The sequence below is a fragment of the Poecilia reticulata genome, linkage group LG18 (genome assembly GCF_000633615.1).
Source record: "Poecilia reticulata strain Guanapo linkage group LG18, Guppy_female_1.0+MT, whole genome shotgun sequence".
Taxonomy (NCBI): Eukaryota; Metazoa; Chordata; class Actinopteri; order Cyprinodontiformes; family Poeciliidae; genus Poecilia; species Poecilia reticulata.
Window position 1 is genome coordinate 18,214,427 of NC_024348.1, and position 19,200 is coordinate 18,233,626.

The window sequence follows — 19,200 nt, forward strand, 5'->3', positions numbered from 1 at the left end:
CGACTCAGGACTGGACGCTGACTCGGAACCGGACTACGACTCAGGACTGGACGCTGACTCGGAACTGGACTACGACTCAGGACTGGACGCTGACTTGGAAACGGACTCTGTGTCAGGACCAGACTCCGAGTTTGGACCGGCCTCTGACTCGGAACCAGACTATGACTCAGGACTGGACCCTGACTCAGAACCGGACTCTGAGTCGGGACCTGCCTCATAGTCTGGACCAACCTCAGAGTCGGAACCGACCTGGACCAATCTCAGAGTCGGAACCGACCTGGACCAACCTCAGATTCGGGACTGACCTCTGAGTCAGAATCGTCTTCCGAGTCTGGACCTGCGTCCGAGTCATGTCCGTCCTCTGAGTCTGTCATGATGTGGTCTTGTTTGTGGTGAGGAATATGCTCGTATTCCCAGGCAGACATTCCCAGGCAGGTGTTTAATGATAAATCCAAGTAACAAGAATCCAGCAACACAGGTAACACATGGAACACCGAGGAACAAGACGTGCAGCGACCGAACAGACGTACCATAGACGACTCGACAAGGAACAAAGACAACAGGTGGACTTAAAAACACAGGGAAGGTAATCGGGAAACTAGACACACCTGGGAAGCAATCAACAGGGAAGACAAGGCAGGAACAGGACTAAATGCAAAACCTCAAAATAACTACACAGAAAAACACGGATCACAACAATACCACCCCCTCAAGGGCGGCTACCAAACGCCCAAAAAAGTCCAACAAAAAACAACCTATCAGGGTGGGTGGAGGGGTGAAGGAAGGAGGGCCAGAGTACAGAGAAAAAAAAAACTACTGAATAACTTGGTCCTTAAACAAAAAAAGAACCCAACAGAGTGGGCAGAGTACCAGCAGGAGGCGGACCCCCTCGAAGGGGGTCCGGAGGCCATCGCAGAAGGCGAATCCCTCAAGGGAGGTCCGGCGGGAAGCGGAGTCGTGGAAGGGACGGAGCACAGGGAGGCAGAAGCTCGGGAAAGTATGTACGTACGTACCATTGCCATTTCCATACATTCATACGCACGCACGCATGAGTTGGCTGTTGCTGTGGCTCTGCAGCACCAACAAAAAAACCCCTCCAGTAAGTAAATACTTAAAACAAAAGACATGCAACACATTTTAGAAACACATTGACAATAAACTGTTTGTTATTTCATTACTTTGGCTGAATCATCATAAACCGATACCTTATGCCTTGGAAATCAAAACTAGCTAAACTGCCACATTGCTTTAATAGACTTGGCTCCTTTTGCTGTTGAAGGTAGCCAATATTATATTTAGCTCTCTTAACTCTTACTTTAATTAGAAGAGTTTGAAACGGGAGCGGCTGAGCGTTAGCACTAGCCGACAGCTCTGTATGGGAGCCGAGAGCAGAGGGGCTACTGCAGCTGGCAGTTAAACAAAATAAAGTATGCCTTTATTTCTTACCATCTTCAATGTAGAGCCTTTAAAACCACAAAATAAAATCTGAATATTTTTCTAGAAAACTTTGGTGCTGATCTTTAAGTTTAAGGTATACTTCCCAAATATTTAATTCCTACATATTTAAAGGTTTTAACATGAACCCCCCCCCCCAAAAGAATAAAAAATTAAAGTTTAAAAGCAACTTAAATTCCCATTTAAATAACACGACTTGCAGTGAGAACCACTGCAATAAATCAATATTTGAGGAATTTGATTAAGTGGAGTTACTTATTAAAACTTGTTTTTATTTAGAGCCTTTAGTTTTTGTAAAGGTGTAACAGAGATTAGATCTGTGACTGAACCAAACTCGTATCTAAACATTTGAATCTTAGTTTGACTTCTACGGGTCTCAACATGTATACTGAGAAAAACACTTTTATTCATTGCTACTTACTAGTCATTTTTGATGGTGGAGCTTGAACACACAAAAAAAAACACATTTTACTGTAACTTTGCCAACCCCCCCCCCACCCCAAAATTGCTCTTAAAAAATGTCCCTGTTTACGGTCCCCTTATTAATGAGATGGGATTGACGCTCTTGCCAAATGTATATAAAATATTGCTTTAAATATTAGAAAATGAAAAACATAAAACCTTTCCTTAAAGAGAATGAATATTTTATTCTTTGTGATTTTGATATTTGTGGGAGTTAATGTTAAATAAATGAATTGCAAAAAAAAAAAAAAAGATTTACTGGTCATTCGGTTGCAGGAAGTTAATGCAGTTATTTCTAGAAAAAAAACTGCTAAGCATTCATTTATTACATCTACAGATGATTCTTTATCCTCTTAAGGATAAAGAAAGTTGTTTATAGCCAAAGTTGTTAAGAAACATTGTGGAAGGCCCAAAGAGTCTCAGATTGCAAAACCCGAAAATAAGTTTTATTTTTTCTCTCATAAACAAACAGCAAAAGGCCTGTGTCATAAAAGATTAAAATTTTAATCGGCATTATAAATCATTCTATAAATACATGGTTGTCATTTCATTAAGAATGCATCTTAAATAGCAACAGATAAACAAGCAGTCAGGTTGGGGGTCAAAAATTTAAACAAAAACAGCGGAGCAGCGTGAGCTGCTGTGTTTCAGTCAGAAACTGGGAATGTTGTGCCTCCGTTAGGTTTGGTGTCTGCAGCTCGGCTTTTCACGTCATCACCGCTCTGGGAGACATCAAGAGGAAACAGTTAGAGAAATAAACACTTGCAGAATGACAGGTTTTTGTGCAGCTGAAGCGAACTTACTCTCGACTTTCTTTTTTAGTGGGGAGAGCGCCGCTTTTGCCTGGAAGACACAGAAATGCTTTTATATTAGCGACTGCGACGGATGCACCGATTGATCGGCGGATGACTGGAATCTGACGATGTCCGACACTCGGCATCCAAGCTCTTTTTCCTGTTCCACAAATACGCTGAAGGTAAATGACCAAACTGTAAATAAAACCTTAACAGCACTAACAAACAATATATACGTGGAAACAGATCTTGGATAGAAAAAGCCTTTATTCAGATTTAACTGAATCTATCGCTACAGGCAATTATTCAATTAATGGGATGATAAATTATCATTTCTATACTGATGATTAATATTTTTGAAGAGCAATTTTGTTTTTTGAGAGACTTTATTTTTTACTTAGTTTCAGGTTGAGTGTGTTTTAAATTTCCATTTTATTTATTGAGTTTGGTTGTTGTGTTTTCATTTTGGATATTTAAAATATCTTCCAGTTACAGTGTTCAGTGTTCTTTACAAAATTAAAGTTTGTTATCAAGCCATTATCAATATATTACTTCAAAATGACCTCAAAACAACAATATTAACATTTATTGCAATAATTTCTGGGTCAATTTATCGTCTAGCAAAATTTATTGCAACAGCAACAGATATAGAGATTCACTGAAAACACTAGAAGACTATAACAAAAATTATATCATTTTGAGAAACTGGGGGGAGAGGAACTTTAATTTTCCTTTTTTAAATATCTTATTTACCTATAGACCTCTATAAGCTGCTTTCTTCTAAATTATTTTATTTTAGCTAGTAGTTTATCTTAATTTGCTTTTTAAAGATCTTTGGTCAATATTTCATGAACTCAAATGGAAAAATGTCAACAATTTTCAGGTTTTATCTTATTTCTCAGCTTTAATTAACTTAAATTCAGTTTAATCATGTTGCACCAATTCACATCAAATGTCTCAAGGAAATTTACAAAAAAACAAATAAACATTTCAATTTAATCATAAATACATTCCAATTGATTCTAGTTATTAAAAGCAGTTTACAAAGTTTCTATCTTGTGAGAAAAATCATCTTGCAGAAATATACAAACCCTTTTATTGTAATTTATGAGAATTTTAAGTGATTAAAGAACTAGAGAAAGTGGATTTCCGACCTTCTTGATGGCGGTCCAGTCTTCCAGGATGTCGATGTCTCTCAGCATGTAGACAATAAACGGCCCTGAAACACGAAACCGGAGCTTTAACCCGACCTGAACCTGTTTGTTCACTGGAGGATCGTTAAGATTTGCTTTTCTTACCCGAAACTAGAGACACTTTCTTCTTTCTGTCCGAGCGGCCAAGCAGGTTCTTCCTTTTGCACTTCTTTCCTCTCATCTCATCGCTCCACTCTGCAGCAAAGAAAAGCAGCAGCAGAAAAAAACACGTCTATAAATAATCACACAGAATATCAACATGAAGAAACCAACAAAGTTTCTGAACATTTTTCTGTTTTAGTCAGAAGGAAGGAAGAACAATATAAGAACAAAAAGGTGAAAAGAGGGAAAGGCACAAGATGGGGAAGGAAGGATTAAAGGAAGGAAATGTGGAAAGAAGGTATGAAAGCATAAAAGGACAAAGAAGGCAAAAAATACAAGGAAGGAATAAGAGGATAAGTGGAAGGAGGGTCTAAAGGAAACAGAAGGAAGTATGAAAGGAAGGAACAATGTAGGAAAAGAAATGAAAGGCACAAGAAATGGAAGGAAGGTATAAGTACAGAAGGAAGTAAAAAAGGAAGGAAGGAACGAAGGACACAATGGATGGAAGGAAGGAGAACGATGGTGAAAGTAAGGAGGAAGGTAGAGAAACAGAACAAAATGGGAACCAAGAAAGAAAGGAAAGAAGATTAGATAAAGGAGGAAAACAAAGACTAAAGGGAAGGATACATGAGAAGGATGCGGTGAAGGAAATAAGGAAGGACACAGAAAAAGAAAAGACAGATTAAAGATTTAAGGGCACAAGGAAGGAAAGAAGGATGGAAATTTGTAAAGTACTGATCAGTAAAATACTGATAATCTGACAGCGACTCCATGTCGACGAAACCGTTTCCATAGTAACCGTTTACCTGAGGTGAGGTCTATGTTCTGCCTGTCCTCCTCCAGCCTGCGAATCTTTTCCAGAAGCTCCGCCTTCATGGCGTCAAACAGCAGGGAGCGCTCGCTCTGCAGCACAAAAAACACCGTCAACCTTTAGTCACTGGGAGACTTTAAGGTCCAAACGGGTCAATCAGACAGACAGACGCCATTCAGATCAGCTGAACGACTAAACCACCAGGTGGCGACGTCAACAACACGCTCCAAAAGCCGTTTGGATCGGTCCAAGGAAACGACAAGTCGTTCTGAATATTTGTACGACAAGAACCGTTTGGACCTAAACTATCCTCTGCACTTATTGGATGAGTTTGAAGCGCAACTGGATTTATTAAAGGTGTCGGATTAAGAGGAGCTGAATGCCCACCACACTTTTTAGATTTGACACTTTGATGTGGAAGATCAACACAATCTTTACCTGGTTTTTCTGTAAAACCATTTAGTTTTACATGCATTTAGGAGGTTCTGATGACAAATAAGACAAAGGTTTCACTGTGAGCGTCTTTTTTTAATATTAAGAGGATAAATTATTATCTACAGCTCTATTTTATTGTAGAGCAGCAAGCGGCTCTTTAGACCTTAATAACTTTGGCAAAAAGTAATAAAGGCCAATTAATGTATTTAAATAAACATAATGACAAATGCAGGCTTCAGCAGTTTTTCAGATTTCTTTTATGGCGTAATTGCACTAAATATCTACAAATGAAGGACTCAAAATTCAAAAGTAGGTTATTTAATTTTGAGTCATTCTTTTGTAGATATTTAGTTTAGTTATCCCATCTAAAAATAAAATCAGAAAAACAACTTGTAATTTTATTAAGTCTTTCTCTGTAATTAGGTTGGAAACTATCTGCTGGTTTTTCAGAATAAAAAAAGAACATTTTAATTGTCATATTAGGTATAAATGTATAAACCTTAAAGGACTTTTTGTAGTATTTTCCACCAATATCGGCGTCCCGTAGAAGAAAATACATCCACCCACTTAATTACAAAAATGCTGCCTCTTTCTTAAAACCCATAGAAGAATAAATAAAATGTTGGTTGCTTAAATGCAAGATAGATATTTATCGAAAATGTTATTTTTTAAAAGACGTGCAGCTCTAAAGTTTAATGTAGGACTGAGGTTTAGTGTTTGTGGTGGTTTTGATGCATGAGGCAGAATCACCTCCAGGTGTTGCTTCGCCCCCTGGACTTCACAGTCGTGCTTGTGTTTGATCACCTGCAGACACAGCTCCCTGTAAACTCCTGCAGAGGAAACCAGAGAGGCGCATGAGAGACCCGAGGTCCAAACATCCATCTGGTCATAGAGGCAGAATGACCAGACCACTTAAAATGATCAGTTTCTTGATCAGACCGATCTCCAGTCTGGATTTTACTCGGTATAGGTATATGTTTAAGTAAAATTAACATTGTTCTCTTATTCTATGAACTACTGACAACATGCCTCTGCAATTCCAAGCAAAAATGTTGTATTTATTAGCAGAAAATGAGAAATGGTGAAAATAACGAAAAAGATGCAGTGCAGAGGTTTTCAATGGAGTTCAGTGCAGAGGTCTCTTCATTTTTTCCATTTTGGTGTCTGTCTATAAAATCTAAGTTAATAACTGCGTCTTTAAGACGCATTGTAACCAAATTTGACATCACTATATGCCTGTTTTTACCAGTACTGCAAATAATCCATCTTAAGGGAGGATAAGGTTATCAGAGCCCTTGTTATGCTGGAGGTTTGATTTACCGGCCACTTGTGTTCGTATCTGCATGCTGTTCTGGAGAGCAGCCAGCGGCTCTCTGTATTCCCCAGCCTTCCCGGTCAGAACCTCGTCCAGCTTCACCTTCACCTGGTTCAGCCGCTCACGAAACAACCTGCAAACACCATGAAGTCGGCCATGTTCTTCAGCTCAATGAGACTGTTTGAGAAAACAACACTGGGGCGGGTTGAGCAGACGAGAGCTTGAGTCGTTTTAACAAGATTAAAATTTGAGTTAATTGCAGTTGATCGTACTTTAGTCGAAAACCAAAGTATCGACAAAATAAGAAACATTTTCAATTCAAAAATCCACTTTTGTGCTAAAATATTGAATAAACATATGAGCTCAGCAGTAAAGATATTTATTGTTTTTAATTGTTTGAGTTATTCAACCAGCAGATTTCAGCTCAAGTTTTTCAGGAATCTGAAATCATTTATGTAGCTTCTTTAAAAAAGTCCTTCTTTAGAAATGTAACTGGACGCTGACATTAGCGACGTCGGTGCTGCATGTTTAGCATTGAGATGCTACCTTAGGCTTGAATAGCTACACTGATATGCTAACTACTTTTAGCACAACAGTCTTCTCAAGAGTTTCAACAGATCGTTTTTTGAAGCAACAATTAATCCCAGTGGGTGAAGAGAAGCACTTTGCCGTCTTTGCTGTTGTTTCTGGATGTCATTTGTGCATCGGCTAATTTCTGCATATTAGATAATAAATAATCAATTAATCACAGGACGGATTAAAACGAGCTCAATAATTTTTATTTGTACGATTCTCCTTTTTCTCTCTTTCTACCAAAACCGATCTCCAGGCTGGGGTTTTGGTCTCAACTTTTTGACAATTTTGGTTACAGAAACTTTATAATGAATTTGATTTGTTTTTTGTTTATTTATTTTGGATATTTTTAATATCTTCTAGTTCCAGTGTCAAATGTTTGACAGAATTTAAAGGTTATTGATCTTTGAGAGTGTGTAGTTGCATTATTATGCCTGTAATGGAACATTTTATAATGTGCTCCTCACCCCTTTTGTGCTTTAGATTGTGTCTCATGATGAGATCATGTGCCTGCATGATCTCATCATGAGATTGGTCAAGCTGCTCTCCTATAGACTCTATGGTGCCGTATAACAGCAGGGGACGTCGTTGATCCTGGAGACCATCTAAGTTGTAGAACTTATCAGTCCTCTTTAGCATGAAAGAACAACCTCCATATCCTTAACAATAGACAAACACCAGACCATCTGGGTTGGGCTCCACAGAACTGTTGGTACATAACAATCAGGGATTCACACCTATTGTCCAATCAAGTTTCTCTGCTCTGACCAGAACCTATAAAAGGAAGCCAGATCCACTGTTGGTCAAACTGATAGACGCCTTTGACTCTGTATTTCTGTTCTCACCTTGCAAGGTTTTAATACATTTCTTATTTCTTCTCCTCCAGACTCTAAAGTATTTTTTTTCCACGACAATGCCGTTACCATTATATCACTTAAAATGATCTCTAAACAACAATATTATTGTTAATCGCAATAACTTCTGGGACAATTTATCGTCTAGCCAAATTTGCTGTGGCAGGCCTACCAGAAACACGGTACAAAGGTTTTCAGCTGGGACTCTTGTAAATTAAAAAAAATACTCCGATGAACTGCATTTAAATTTTTAACATGTTAAAATCCAATTAAAATGAAAAATCTAATTAATTAATTGAAACTAACACATTAAAGTGCTGGCTCTGATTTTGAGGCATGTAGTTTGGTATCTTGAAACTACAAGCACTGTGTTGCTTTGTTTAGGACAGTACATGTCCCAGTTAGTAAGCAGTTCATATCTGTAGTTATTATTTACAGCACAGCATGGGCAACATGAACAGAAAAAAAGTAAAGTACTTCTCTTTGAGTTCCTGGAACTGTTTCTCCAGATCCATCATCTCGTCTAGACACTCTCCTCTTCTCCGTTCGCAGTCCTCATCGTCCATTTCTTCAGAGAGAGACATGTTTCACACCAGCAATGGTTTCATTCAAACGCTTCTCCTTCCACAAGATTTCCTACCTGAACTCTCCTCTTCCTCTTCCTCCTCCTCTTCTACCTCCTCACTCTCCTCCATGTCGCTGTCCCTCTCCTCCACGCTCTCCTCCATCGTCTCCTCTCCTCCCCCCGTCCTCTCGGCGTCCTTCGGTTCCTCCACCTCTCCGTTGGCTTCGGGGAGCTGCGACTCTCCGTCTGCCTCCATCTCCTCCTCCAGCTCCCTCTCAGCGGGTTGGGCAGGCATGGAGGGCTGGAGGGAGTGTTTTTCATTCAGAGGAGAGAATAATTACACATTTTATATTGTTTTCAAACAAGGAAACGGATGACACGGCTTTAAAGTGTATCTATAGATGCGATTTTCTTTTTTAGTTCAACAGATTGAGTCTGTTGTATCAGAAGGTATAGAAACTCGAGTTTCAAATATAAAAATGTGTTCTTTATCACATCAGTTCAGCTGTTTTTGGTTTATCTGCAATTGGTTAACATTTTAAGAACATTTAAAGTTACAGAATGTCAGTAAATATTAATGCAATAAGTTTAGAACCATGTTCTTCAATCACTGATTCTCAAGTGTAACGTTTCAATGGATATTTAAACAGAATTGAATTAGGCAACAACATGTTATTGCTTTTTTATATTACTAGTATTTTATTTTGTTTGTGTGTGTATATAAATATATATAAAAATGAATGAAGGGCAGATTGTGAGATACTGAGCCACCTTACGGTTCTTACCGTCTGTGTGAAGTAAGCTACGTAAACATTGGCGTTAACCGGAAGTTAATATTTTTATTTCTTAGAAAGAAAGTGTTTTGTTTTGTTTTTTTAATGGGTAAACCTTTTAAAATTAATTTCGATTTGTACCATGTGACAAAAAAATAAATAGATAGTGCCTTTTAAATTTCCTCGAAAGTTTGTACAACCGCTCCAAACAGAACTTTATTTTGGTAACAACCGGAAGTCAAGCATTAAAATTAGACAGTTTCACTCTTCGTAGCTTCCGTGATGTCATTGAGTAAAAAACGGTAAATGGGGAGAGCGACAGCATTTAAACTCAATTAAGCAGCTGACTTCATCTTAATTTGAGTTGTATTGAATGTATTTCTTACTAATAAATCACGAAAGGTAGAAGTGAAAACTATTTCCCCGTATTCTTTTAAAAAGCAGCGGTAAACGGCCAGTGAAGTCAAGTGCAACACTAGCTAACATGGAAACAACACACAGCGAGGGAAACACTGTTCGCCGTATTTACAGTCAAACAAACACGCCTCATTTTGTATAAACAGATGCGACGGTTAATGCTAGACAGTATAGTAGGCGGGGTAACGCCGCTTAACAGCGCAGAGAAACACCGGAGCATCTTTTGGAATGATCTACAAGGAGAGCAATACTCGGATTAACAAACGCCGTTCTTCCTCTCCGAGTGAGCAGGCAGGCAGCCGATGCTGTTTGTTATCAGATCACCGCGCACCGCATCTGGCGGCAGGCAGGAAAACCCCAAAGCTCACCTTGTCTGGTTGTTGAGCTGCAGAAAGTTTGAAGTTCGGTTCACTTGTTTATTTCCATTGTGAAAAGTACTTCCTCTTCGTCTGGCTCCGCTTCTGTTCGACACTTTGCCGGACTCAACGAGCCCGTCAGCTCAGCCAATCAGCGTCGAGAAGTCCAGTGAAGTTATCCAATAGGAAAGCCCATCCCGCAAAGTTGTCGTCCAATCAAAATATAAAAATATTTCACACAAGCCAATCACATAATATATAATAATTCAGCATATTTTTACTGAATTAAAAGTAAAGTCATTCAAGAGTAGAAAAGTATTTTGCAAAATGGCTACTCAGATACTAAGTAGCTAATCATAATATTTAATTATGTAATTAAGTAAATGTAACTAGTTACTACTCTGACTTTAATGTGACATAATAAATTATTGTTTTTTATGAATATTAATTACAGAATTTAACATCTATAATTACAGTGTAACACAGTTTTAGTCCAAAAACTCTTTATTAGGCAGAAAACTAACCGTTCCCACTGTGAAACATGGTGGTAGCAGTATCATGTTGAGGGGACGTGTTTCTTTAGTAGGGGCAGAGCTGAACTGAGCAGTTTAAAGGTTTAATAACAGATTTCAAATTTAAATTATTTTTTAACATTTAAGAAAATTATGCATTATTTGCTGTCACTTGACAGTTAATATTTTCTTTTGGTTGGATACATAAAATCTGTTTGTGTTTGCAATGGGCCAAAATGTGAAAAACATCACAAGGTCTGTTGGCAATTGAAGACCACTGTTACTGAAAGGAAATTTAGCTTTTAAATATTATATTCTATGAATAATGTGATTAAATTAAACAGTATACAAACATTTGCTCCCCTGCTACTGTAGAGAAAGTTTTGTATTTACAAGCACAAAGAAAAGTACTGATAGACATGTTGTAATGCTATTTTCAACCACCAGCTGGCACCAAAGAGCCAACGGTTAAGCAGGTTCAGAACTTTTTCATAAAGTAAAAGGTGCAGAAGATGTTATTGGTCTCAAATGTTGCATCAAACTGTTCCTGCCGTTTAAAGTCCTTTTACTGAGAGATTACCAACTAGCCAACATGGCTGTGTGTGCAAAAATAACAACCGCTAAATAACTGGTTATTGCCTTCCTTATAGTGTTTGTAATAGCAATAAATGGCTGTGGAAGAATTTTGTCCAACTTGAAATAATTCACAACAACACAGCTCAGTAGGAGTGAAGTGTCGACTTTGAATAGGCCATCCCCAAAACTATAATTAGCTAAAGTAAAAATAGGGAATCCTGAATCTAAATTTTATTTTAAAATATGTTCAACAATCCACCAGTGGAACTAGTACTTAAAAACAAAATCAACATTAAGTAATTGACTTTAACCAAGCTCCTACATCTTGTTGAAAAGTTACTTGCAACTTAGCTTTGACTTATTTCAAGTGTATTTGCACTAGGAACTTGATCAAAATGTTAAGATTTTGTGTTTTTGCAGTGTTGAGGTCAATCCTGTGACAAATTAATGCTATAAGGAATCGAATTAAAAACAGGGAAGAAAACTCAATTTCAAATGTTTTTATTAAAGTTGCATAAAAGAGTAACAAAATTGGGCAAAAAACAAAACCTGTTGTTGATATCGCTACATTTGTTTTTCTAATCATTGTCAAAAAAACAAAGCAAAACACCTCCACCAGTACTCCATCCTGCATGGTTTAGCTCTTGTATTTAGCATCAATGATAATCACTTGACATTTTTTTATATTTATTTTTTATTTTTTTGCAATTTTCCCCAACAGTAAAAAAAAGAAACAGACATATCAATAACAGTCTAAGAAGATATATATAATATATAATCCAAAACCTGAATTTAGAAACAAAAATCCACTCAGCTACTGATTGAAGTTGCCTAAAACAATCCGACCAATCAGAGAAACCGCCGGGAGCTCAGTCTGGAGACGCCACAGATAAAGGCAAAAGCAATTGCACCAGAAAAATGCATCTGAATGGATTTGTTTTGTTCAACTAAATGTTGTTTCAAGGCTTGGCATCAAGAGGTGCGATGATCAAGTTAAAAACAGACCAGACTTAAACAGGTCCGTGTGAATAGCATTGCTTACCTAAACAGAGTCGCTTTATAAAGGCCTAAGTATTAAACACTCACTTCTAATAAGAAAAAGAAAACATTTCAAAACAAGGAGCGATAGATCAGAGATTCTCCACAGGAAGCAGAGTGTCTTACAAAAGAGTTTAACTTTACATTTATAAGTGTTACAACCACAAACCTCAGAGTTTAAATAGGATTTCATTTGATAAACTCAAAGTAATGGATAATTGCAAAGTGGGGAATTTTTTTTTTTTGGATAACTACAAATAAAATCTCAAAAGTGTGGAATGCGTCTGTATTCAGCCCAAAATAAAAATCCCATTCATCTCACAGGGCTCTGTCATCTGAAAATAGAAAGAGACTTACAAAAACCTAAACACTTAAAATTCACACAGCAGTACCTGATGCTCAAATCTGACTTTTCTTTTTCTTCTAAAATCAGATTTAAATTTTGTTTTATGTGGGTGTTCATACTACTAATTAAATGCAAGCGCAATCAGACTTTTGGGTCCAATCCCAAAGCCACACAGCATTTAAATGTTTATGGAAGTAGCAACGGATGGAGCCATCAATGAAAGTTATTGAGCAATAAGAGTTGACAATATCATTAAAAGATCACAAGACAAAGGAATCTAATAAAAAGAAAGCCAAGTGTCATCACTCTCAGCGTCGGCCATTGAAAGTTGGATAAAATTTGATATCACTGTTCAGTCTACAAACGGTTTGAAAACTAATGGAGATACAGTTAATGTGGCGTTCCAGTTAGCTGGGAACTGTCAGCTGGGTTTGACGTCAAACCAAAGCAAACAGCCGTCTAGTTAAGATGCAGTAATTTCAACATGGCGGCGCCCAAACACCATTTTAAGCTTTACTTTCCAAAAGCAATCTCAACTTCTGATTTGTTCAGTTTAAGGCTACATTGATTTTAGACGCACTCATAGATGTGTGTCTTGTTAAATAAAAATGTTTCCACCACAGATTACTTCTGTTGATGCAAGAGGCGGCCATATTGCACCAGGAAGTCCACTGTACAAATTTTAACTGGGGGTAGTGAAGTTGCTCCCAGTTTCCCAGAGGGAAATCCAATTTCAGAGGGTGTTCTGACTGGGGAAGCTGGAATTTCCCAGTTCAGAGTACAACTGGTACGCAGCATCAGTACCACTTATGGAAGAGGCACAAATCAGATTTTTTTTCACGGTGAAAAGATCAAAATGAGAACGTTGCACGTGTCCTAAAATGCAACAGAAGCAAATTCATCAAAAAAGTAGGCAAGTGGGCCATGGTAGCTCTGTAGGAGCTGCAGAGGTCCACAGCTCAGGTGGTAGAATATGTTGACTGGAAAACTATAAACCATGTCTTTATTAGGATGGTGCATCAAGAAACCACCAGAAGTCCAATTAGCATCAACCCATATAGCAGAGACAGGAAACACGTGGAAGAAGATGAAGACATCTAAACTTTAAAAATAGTTGTCCAAAGCAGATTTCCTTCCAGTTCATAATTATGCAACACTTTGTTAATCTACGACATAAAATCCCAACAAACGACAGTGAAATTTCTGGTTGGAAAAGTCATAAAATGTGAAAAATTTCAACCCATTTTTGCAAAGCAGAGTAGATCTGCTCAGCAGCAAAAAAAAAAACTGAAGTACTCCTGTTTTTCTTTTTTTTTTGGTTTGTGTAACATAAATTATACCTAAGGCAACATCTGTTTTTATTTTTGTTTTTTAAAGAAAGGAAATGGAGAATGAAGGGAAAAGGTTGAGAAATGGATAAAATGTAGGAAGGAGTGAAATGAGAGCAGCAGTCTGAAAATGGGCCGTAGTAAAGAGAGAAAGGCAGACGGTAAAATGCCGGTAAATGTCGGCGCAGACGAACTGCAACATGCTGATGCTGCCGATGGCCGGCGGGCGTCGGTCTCTGATCTGATTGGTCGGCGATCAGAAACAGATGGCTTATTCTTTGAGATGATTGGCAGGAGCCATGAGAAGAATAAAAGAAAAAAAAAGGCTTAAAGATGAGAGGAGAAGTGACTGTTAAGAACAATGTGACGTTAGGGTGCTGTGGTTTTAAAAAAGGCAGCTTTTTACAGGGTTCCCTCTTTACGACTGTCAGGTCGTAAACACATCCTCAGGGTGTGTTTGACAACAAGGAATAAAAAAGGAACCAGTCCTTTACCAAAAAAAGTCTGTCCTACGTAACAGCTGAATATACAGGCCCAAAAACACTCCTTACAGATGTTGCTGTACATTATGTAGCAACACACACTAATACCAACACAGACGTACATGTGTATGTGCAGGCTGGATCGAGGAACCAAAATTCACATTCAGCCTATAAAAATAAAAAAGAAGAAAAAACCCCACTTCTGGTCTAGCTTCAAATAAAAACAAAAACATTTATTTGAAGGTCTAAAACTGGCCTTGCAGCCAGACGGCTGACCAGTGAGTCTTTCTAAAGGTTCAATCACTATTTCCAGGCATCAAAGTTTCCTCTTCGCTGTACTAAAGATAGATTTACACGACGCTGTGGTCAGAGGTTCAGATTTTCTTCCCCCAAAAATGACACAGTGCTGGGTTTATGTAAAAGAGCATATATCACCATATAATAGAGCCAGAAAACCCTAAGAAACATACACACTACATCCAAGTCTTTTCTTTAAACAAAAAGACTCTTTCGAGTCACGCCTACTGAAACAGGAAGGCACTACCATATATGGATAACTACGTAAAGTCTGAAAATCTCTCATGGTAATCACAGAACTACATTTTTAATGAGTATGTGGAGAAGAATAGCAGGAGTGAGAGATTTTCAAACGTGTTGCCCTAAAAAACAACCAGAGTTAAAGCGATCAGGAGACGAAAAGCAGGGAATCAACAGCCAGACCGAGGTGATGGCTGTTTGTGAGCATAAAGTTTATCCTGTAAGAAAATGCTGTTTTCTTTTCAATAATTAGCAGGATTTTGTTTGTTTTATCGTTTATAAGTCAAATGAAGGAGAACAGATGAAGTATCTCTGTCAACAATTGAGATTCTAATAAACAATCTAATGTGTAATGACGGCAAAATGTGCCACGTGTTCTTTGACTTTGTATTTTTATGATGTAAAGCACTTTGAAATGCCTTGTTGCTTAAATGTGTTATACAAATAACATTTGGTTAGATTTTTTTATTTGATCTCAGCTCTGTTCTTCTAGCCACAACTGGCGTAGCATAAGATTGATTTTTTTTTTCTGAGCAGCAACTGGAGCAGTAAATGTACTGGTTCAGATTTTTATCCCAAGTTCTCCACTGTAATTACAGGAAGACTTCCTGACTGAGCTTTTAAATCCTCCTGAAGTCTGCCGGTTTGTAAGATCTCCAATCTCTTGGATATTTCATTTTCATAAAAATGATCACTTTATGAATCCAAATTTTATTCTCTTCAGCAACTTTCAGCTGCTTTACATTTCCTCTTCCTGTCACTTTTTTGTTTTATTTTACTTTTTTACATATTTCTCAATTTTAGTCATGAAATGAGTCCAACTATTCTGAGCTGTGAGTCTGGACACAGATGAAGTTGCTAACATGATGATATATGCCCTTTAAGAGACACCAAAAAAGTCCTTTTGCAGCACTCCCTGTGCTTAGGCGGCAGAAACAGAACCCCAAAAATATTATTATTAAAAAAAGATTAAGTGAAGTGACGATCTCCCTCAAACAGAACCAGGAGAGGGAAAAAATCTCAAACAAGTTAAAATATTCACATAATCTCGCTGGTGGAGGCTGAAGTATTTGCCCCTGTTTCATCCTCAGTTTTCACTCCGTTTCGTATTTTACTTGTTCTTCCCCGCTTTTACAGTAATTATGGGACTCTGCTCCTCCTCAGACAGATGGGACAGGTGGGAGGAAGATTAGGAAGAGAAAAGTAGAGTAACGGCAGGAGACGAAACAGTAGGGAGAGGAGAGACGAGCCGCAAGGCGAGTTATTCATTTCTGCTGATGAAAGAAGTCCAGATCCATCACGGCACACGCAAAAAACCAAGACAGAGACAACTATGATCAGAAGCAATTCTAACATTTTATGACCTTCAACGGAGGAGGAAGAGGACCTTAAATAAAAAACGAGGAGCGTGGAAGGAAGACGAGATGGAGGGCCGGAGAGGAGGGGAAAACGTGGGGAAAGTTTGGACGCCATCATTTCTTCTGAGGCGTAGAGAGCTTCTGCATTCCTCTGATCTTGTCAAGCAGCTCTGAGATGAAATCCTGCAGGGCAACAAGGAGAACAGGACTCACAAGGCGTGAACTTAAACAGGAAATGGAGAGAAAACACAAGAGAGAATCAAGCCGCTTTACCTCAGTGGGTTTAAAACAGTCAACCAGCAAGTCCTGCAACACGGAGAAATGTCACACAAGTGGAAAGTTTGTTTTTGTTTGTTTATTAGCGTGTAAATCTGCAGGTTTTCCTCACCTTGACCCTGGCTGCTCGCTCAACGTCACTGGGCATGTCCAGCAGTTCATCCACGTCGATCTCCAGCTCTGGGATGGCTTCCTCCTGCAGCAACCAAAACAATACGGAGACGGCAATGAGCAACAAACGGGCTGTTCTGTCAGAGCGGAGTGATGCCCACTGTTAAACACTAGAGGGCAGCAAACATCCACCATGCCTTCTGAATGTTTAGAAGAGGAAAAACCACAAGTTTGACATAAGATAATTTTTACTTTTGTATATTTTCGATGCAGACAGGAAGTGACTGCATCAGACTTTCAAATTACACAGTTTTCAAAACCAGAAAACACTACATTTTAAAAACGAATCATATACATTTTTACCATGCCAGGCCTCAAGTGTACGAAAAATTAATGCATACTGTGACCAAATAAGGAGAAAAATTAGGCCTGTAACCATAACAAACATAGCTGGACAATAAATTATCCTAGAAATTGTTGCAATAACTATAATATTGTCAGTTTGATACAATTTTCAACTAATAAAATGATAGTAAAGTGGCATATGAAAGCAAGTACAACCTCTCAAATATCAGAAAACTTTAAACTGGAAAACATTTTAAAGATCCAAAATACACAAACAAACCGAAACGAAACAACAATTAAAACATTCTTAAGTCTCTGTAAGAAAAAAAAAGAAGAAAAAAAGTCGTCATTCAGCTTAGACGGGGAAAACAGGAAAAAGTGGCAGGTTGTGCAAACCAACTATTTTGTTCTGGGTGTCGCAAAATGCCGGCGTTCCAGTGATATTAGAGAAGTGCATCTCTTTAACAAGTCATTTTAATTTATCATGAAATTGATAGATTTATTGTTTATTCTGAAAGGCTTTAGGTGGAACTCGATTAAACCTTTTAATTTGGTTAATTTTGAGGGAATTAACCAAAAATCATTCAAATCAAAAGCAATTTATTGACAAAACAAGCAACATTTTCAATTCAAAAAACCTTTCGCTGCTAAATTATTGAATAAACAGACATGTTTTCTATTTATTCTGTTGTTCAACCATCAGATTAGTGTGAAGGGCTGTTTCACCCATTTAACATACAAATTTATCACCTGTTTTCCAAATAGTGCTTGAATTCAGGTAATTTTAGGCTGCGTTCACACCAGGCCTGTTGTTCGGTTCGCTTTAGTTGAACTGTTTGTTTGCATAGAAAGTTCGGTTCGTTTAGGTTGGTGTGAACGTACAAATAAATCCAACTCTGGCCCGACTAAAAACCTCGGTTCAGTTCAAGTGAACTCTGGTGCAGTTTGAGACTGCTCCAAAAGCAGGAAGAGGACTACAATGCAGGGCATTCTGGGTAAACACAACCAAACAAGCACACATAAAGAGAGAAATGGCTTGTGGTCCTTTGCTAAAACCAAAAGATAAATCCTACAACCACTAAAATCTGACGCCACTCCATTTTTGTTTACGTTTCATAAAGGACGCTGCGCTCAATGTCTTCTTCAGAGGTTTTTGTCGTTGGTGCAGCGCCCCCACAGGTGAGGAGAGAAACAGGTTTTTCAACTCTGTACGGTGTGAAAGCGAACCGCAGCAGCTGAAAAACGTAACAAATGTTGCAACTTTGGTTCCCAATCAAGCCAAAGCTACCGGACTATCAGGTGTGAAGACGGATAAATCGCCCTCCATAAAGTCAGAGAAAATGTAAAGAAAGCAGAAAATGGCGGCAGCAGTGAGTCCACCTTTTGTGTGCTTCCATTGTCACAATCCTGGTTCTCCATCTTTCTAAGACGCACACTGGCTCAGTGTGCGTTCTGTCAAAGCGGTACAACACAACCCCCCCTCAGAAAACCCAGCAGACACATTCATACCAGCCCTCATTTCCTGCTCTTTTCAGCTGAATTGCTACCCTACACTCATGATGTTCTCCAGGAATCTCGCCGTCGCTCCGGTCCTCCCCCTCGGTTAGAGTTGCCCACACCAGCTGTCTCTGCACCTGCCCGCCTAAACCCCCGGCTATCTCACCACACAAACACGGCATCCAGAAGCAGCCGACAGCGAGGCGCAGCATGCCGAGTCTGCACATTCAAGTGTCAGATTAACCCGGCAATCTAGATTTTTTCTTCCCCCCCCCCCCTTTTTTTTTTTTTTGCTGTGAAAACTCGCACACTTCTTCCTCTTTTCCAACGTGAGGCTTAAGGAATTATAAAATGAGCTAAATAAGTCTGAGCTGGAGAGTGTGTGTGTTTAATCCTGCACAAGGCGGCCTGGGTGTGTGAGATAGAGACTGAAAGTGACAGACGGACGTCGTGTCAGCAGAGCGCCGCATGCAGACTTCATGTGAGCATCAAAGCAGGCATTAACACATGAGAACACGGGAGAAATGTACACTGATGCACAAACTAAGGCTGGTGATGAGTCTGGGGTTTTTTTGACAAAAAATACAAAAAATATTTGATAAAAAAAAATGATTTGATCAAAACGTTTTTGATAAAAAATTTGGTGAAAAATCTGGAGTTTTTGCCAGTGTGTTTCATTGTGTTACCAA

General features: G+C 38.5%; 2 protein-coding genes across 2 annotated transcripts in view; both read right to left on the minus strand.

Moving 5' to 3' along the window:
* Positions 1-2,400: 2,400 nt before the first annotated feature.
* Positions 2,401-10,241, minus strand: brms1 (BRMS1 transcriptional repressor and anoikis regulator). The gene is made up of 10 exons (XM_008435905.1): positions 10,118-10,241; positions 8,635-8,860; positions 8,472-8,562; positions 6,573-6,700; positions 6,003-6,082; positions 4,813-4,909; positions 4,010-4,099; positions 3,866-3,930; positions 2,721-2,760; positions 2,401-2,639 (listed from the first exon to the last, which is right to left on the minus strand). Exons 2-10 carry the CDS (start codon positions 8,852-8,854, stop codon positions 2,632-2,634), a joined length of 819 nt encoding a protein of 272 aa, XP_008434127.1. The 5' UTR covers positions 8,855-8,860; positions 10,118-10,241; the 3' UTR covers positions 2,401-2,631.
* A 1,437-nt stretch (positions 10,242-11,678) lies between these two features.
* The window catches only part of ppp1r14bb (protein phosphatase 1, regulatory (inhibitor) subunit 14Bb), a 32,043-nt gene continuing 24,521 nt past the window's right edge, over positions 11,679-19,200 (minus strand). Inside the window, exons 2-4 of the mRNA XM_008435907.2 lie at positions 16,671-16,754; positions 16,556-16,588; positions 11,679-16,465 (exon numbers count right to left, since the gene is read on the minus strand). Coding sequence (XP_008434129.1) covers positions 16,397-16,465; positions 16,556-16,588; positions 16,671-16,754 — 186 coding nt within the window. The 3' untranslated portion in view covers positions 11,679-16,396. The remainder of the gene's footprint in view (positions 16,466-16,555; positions 16,589-16,670; positions 16,755-19,200) is intronic.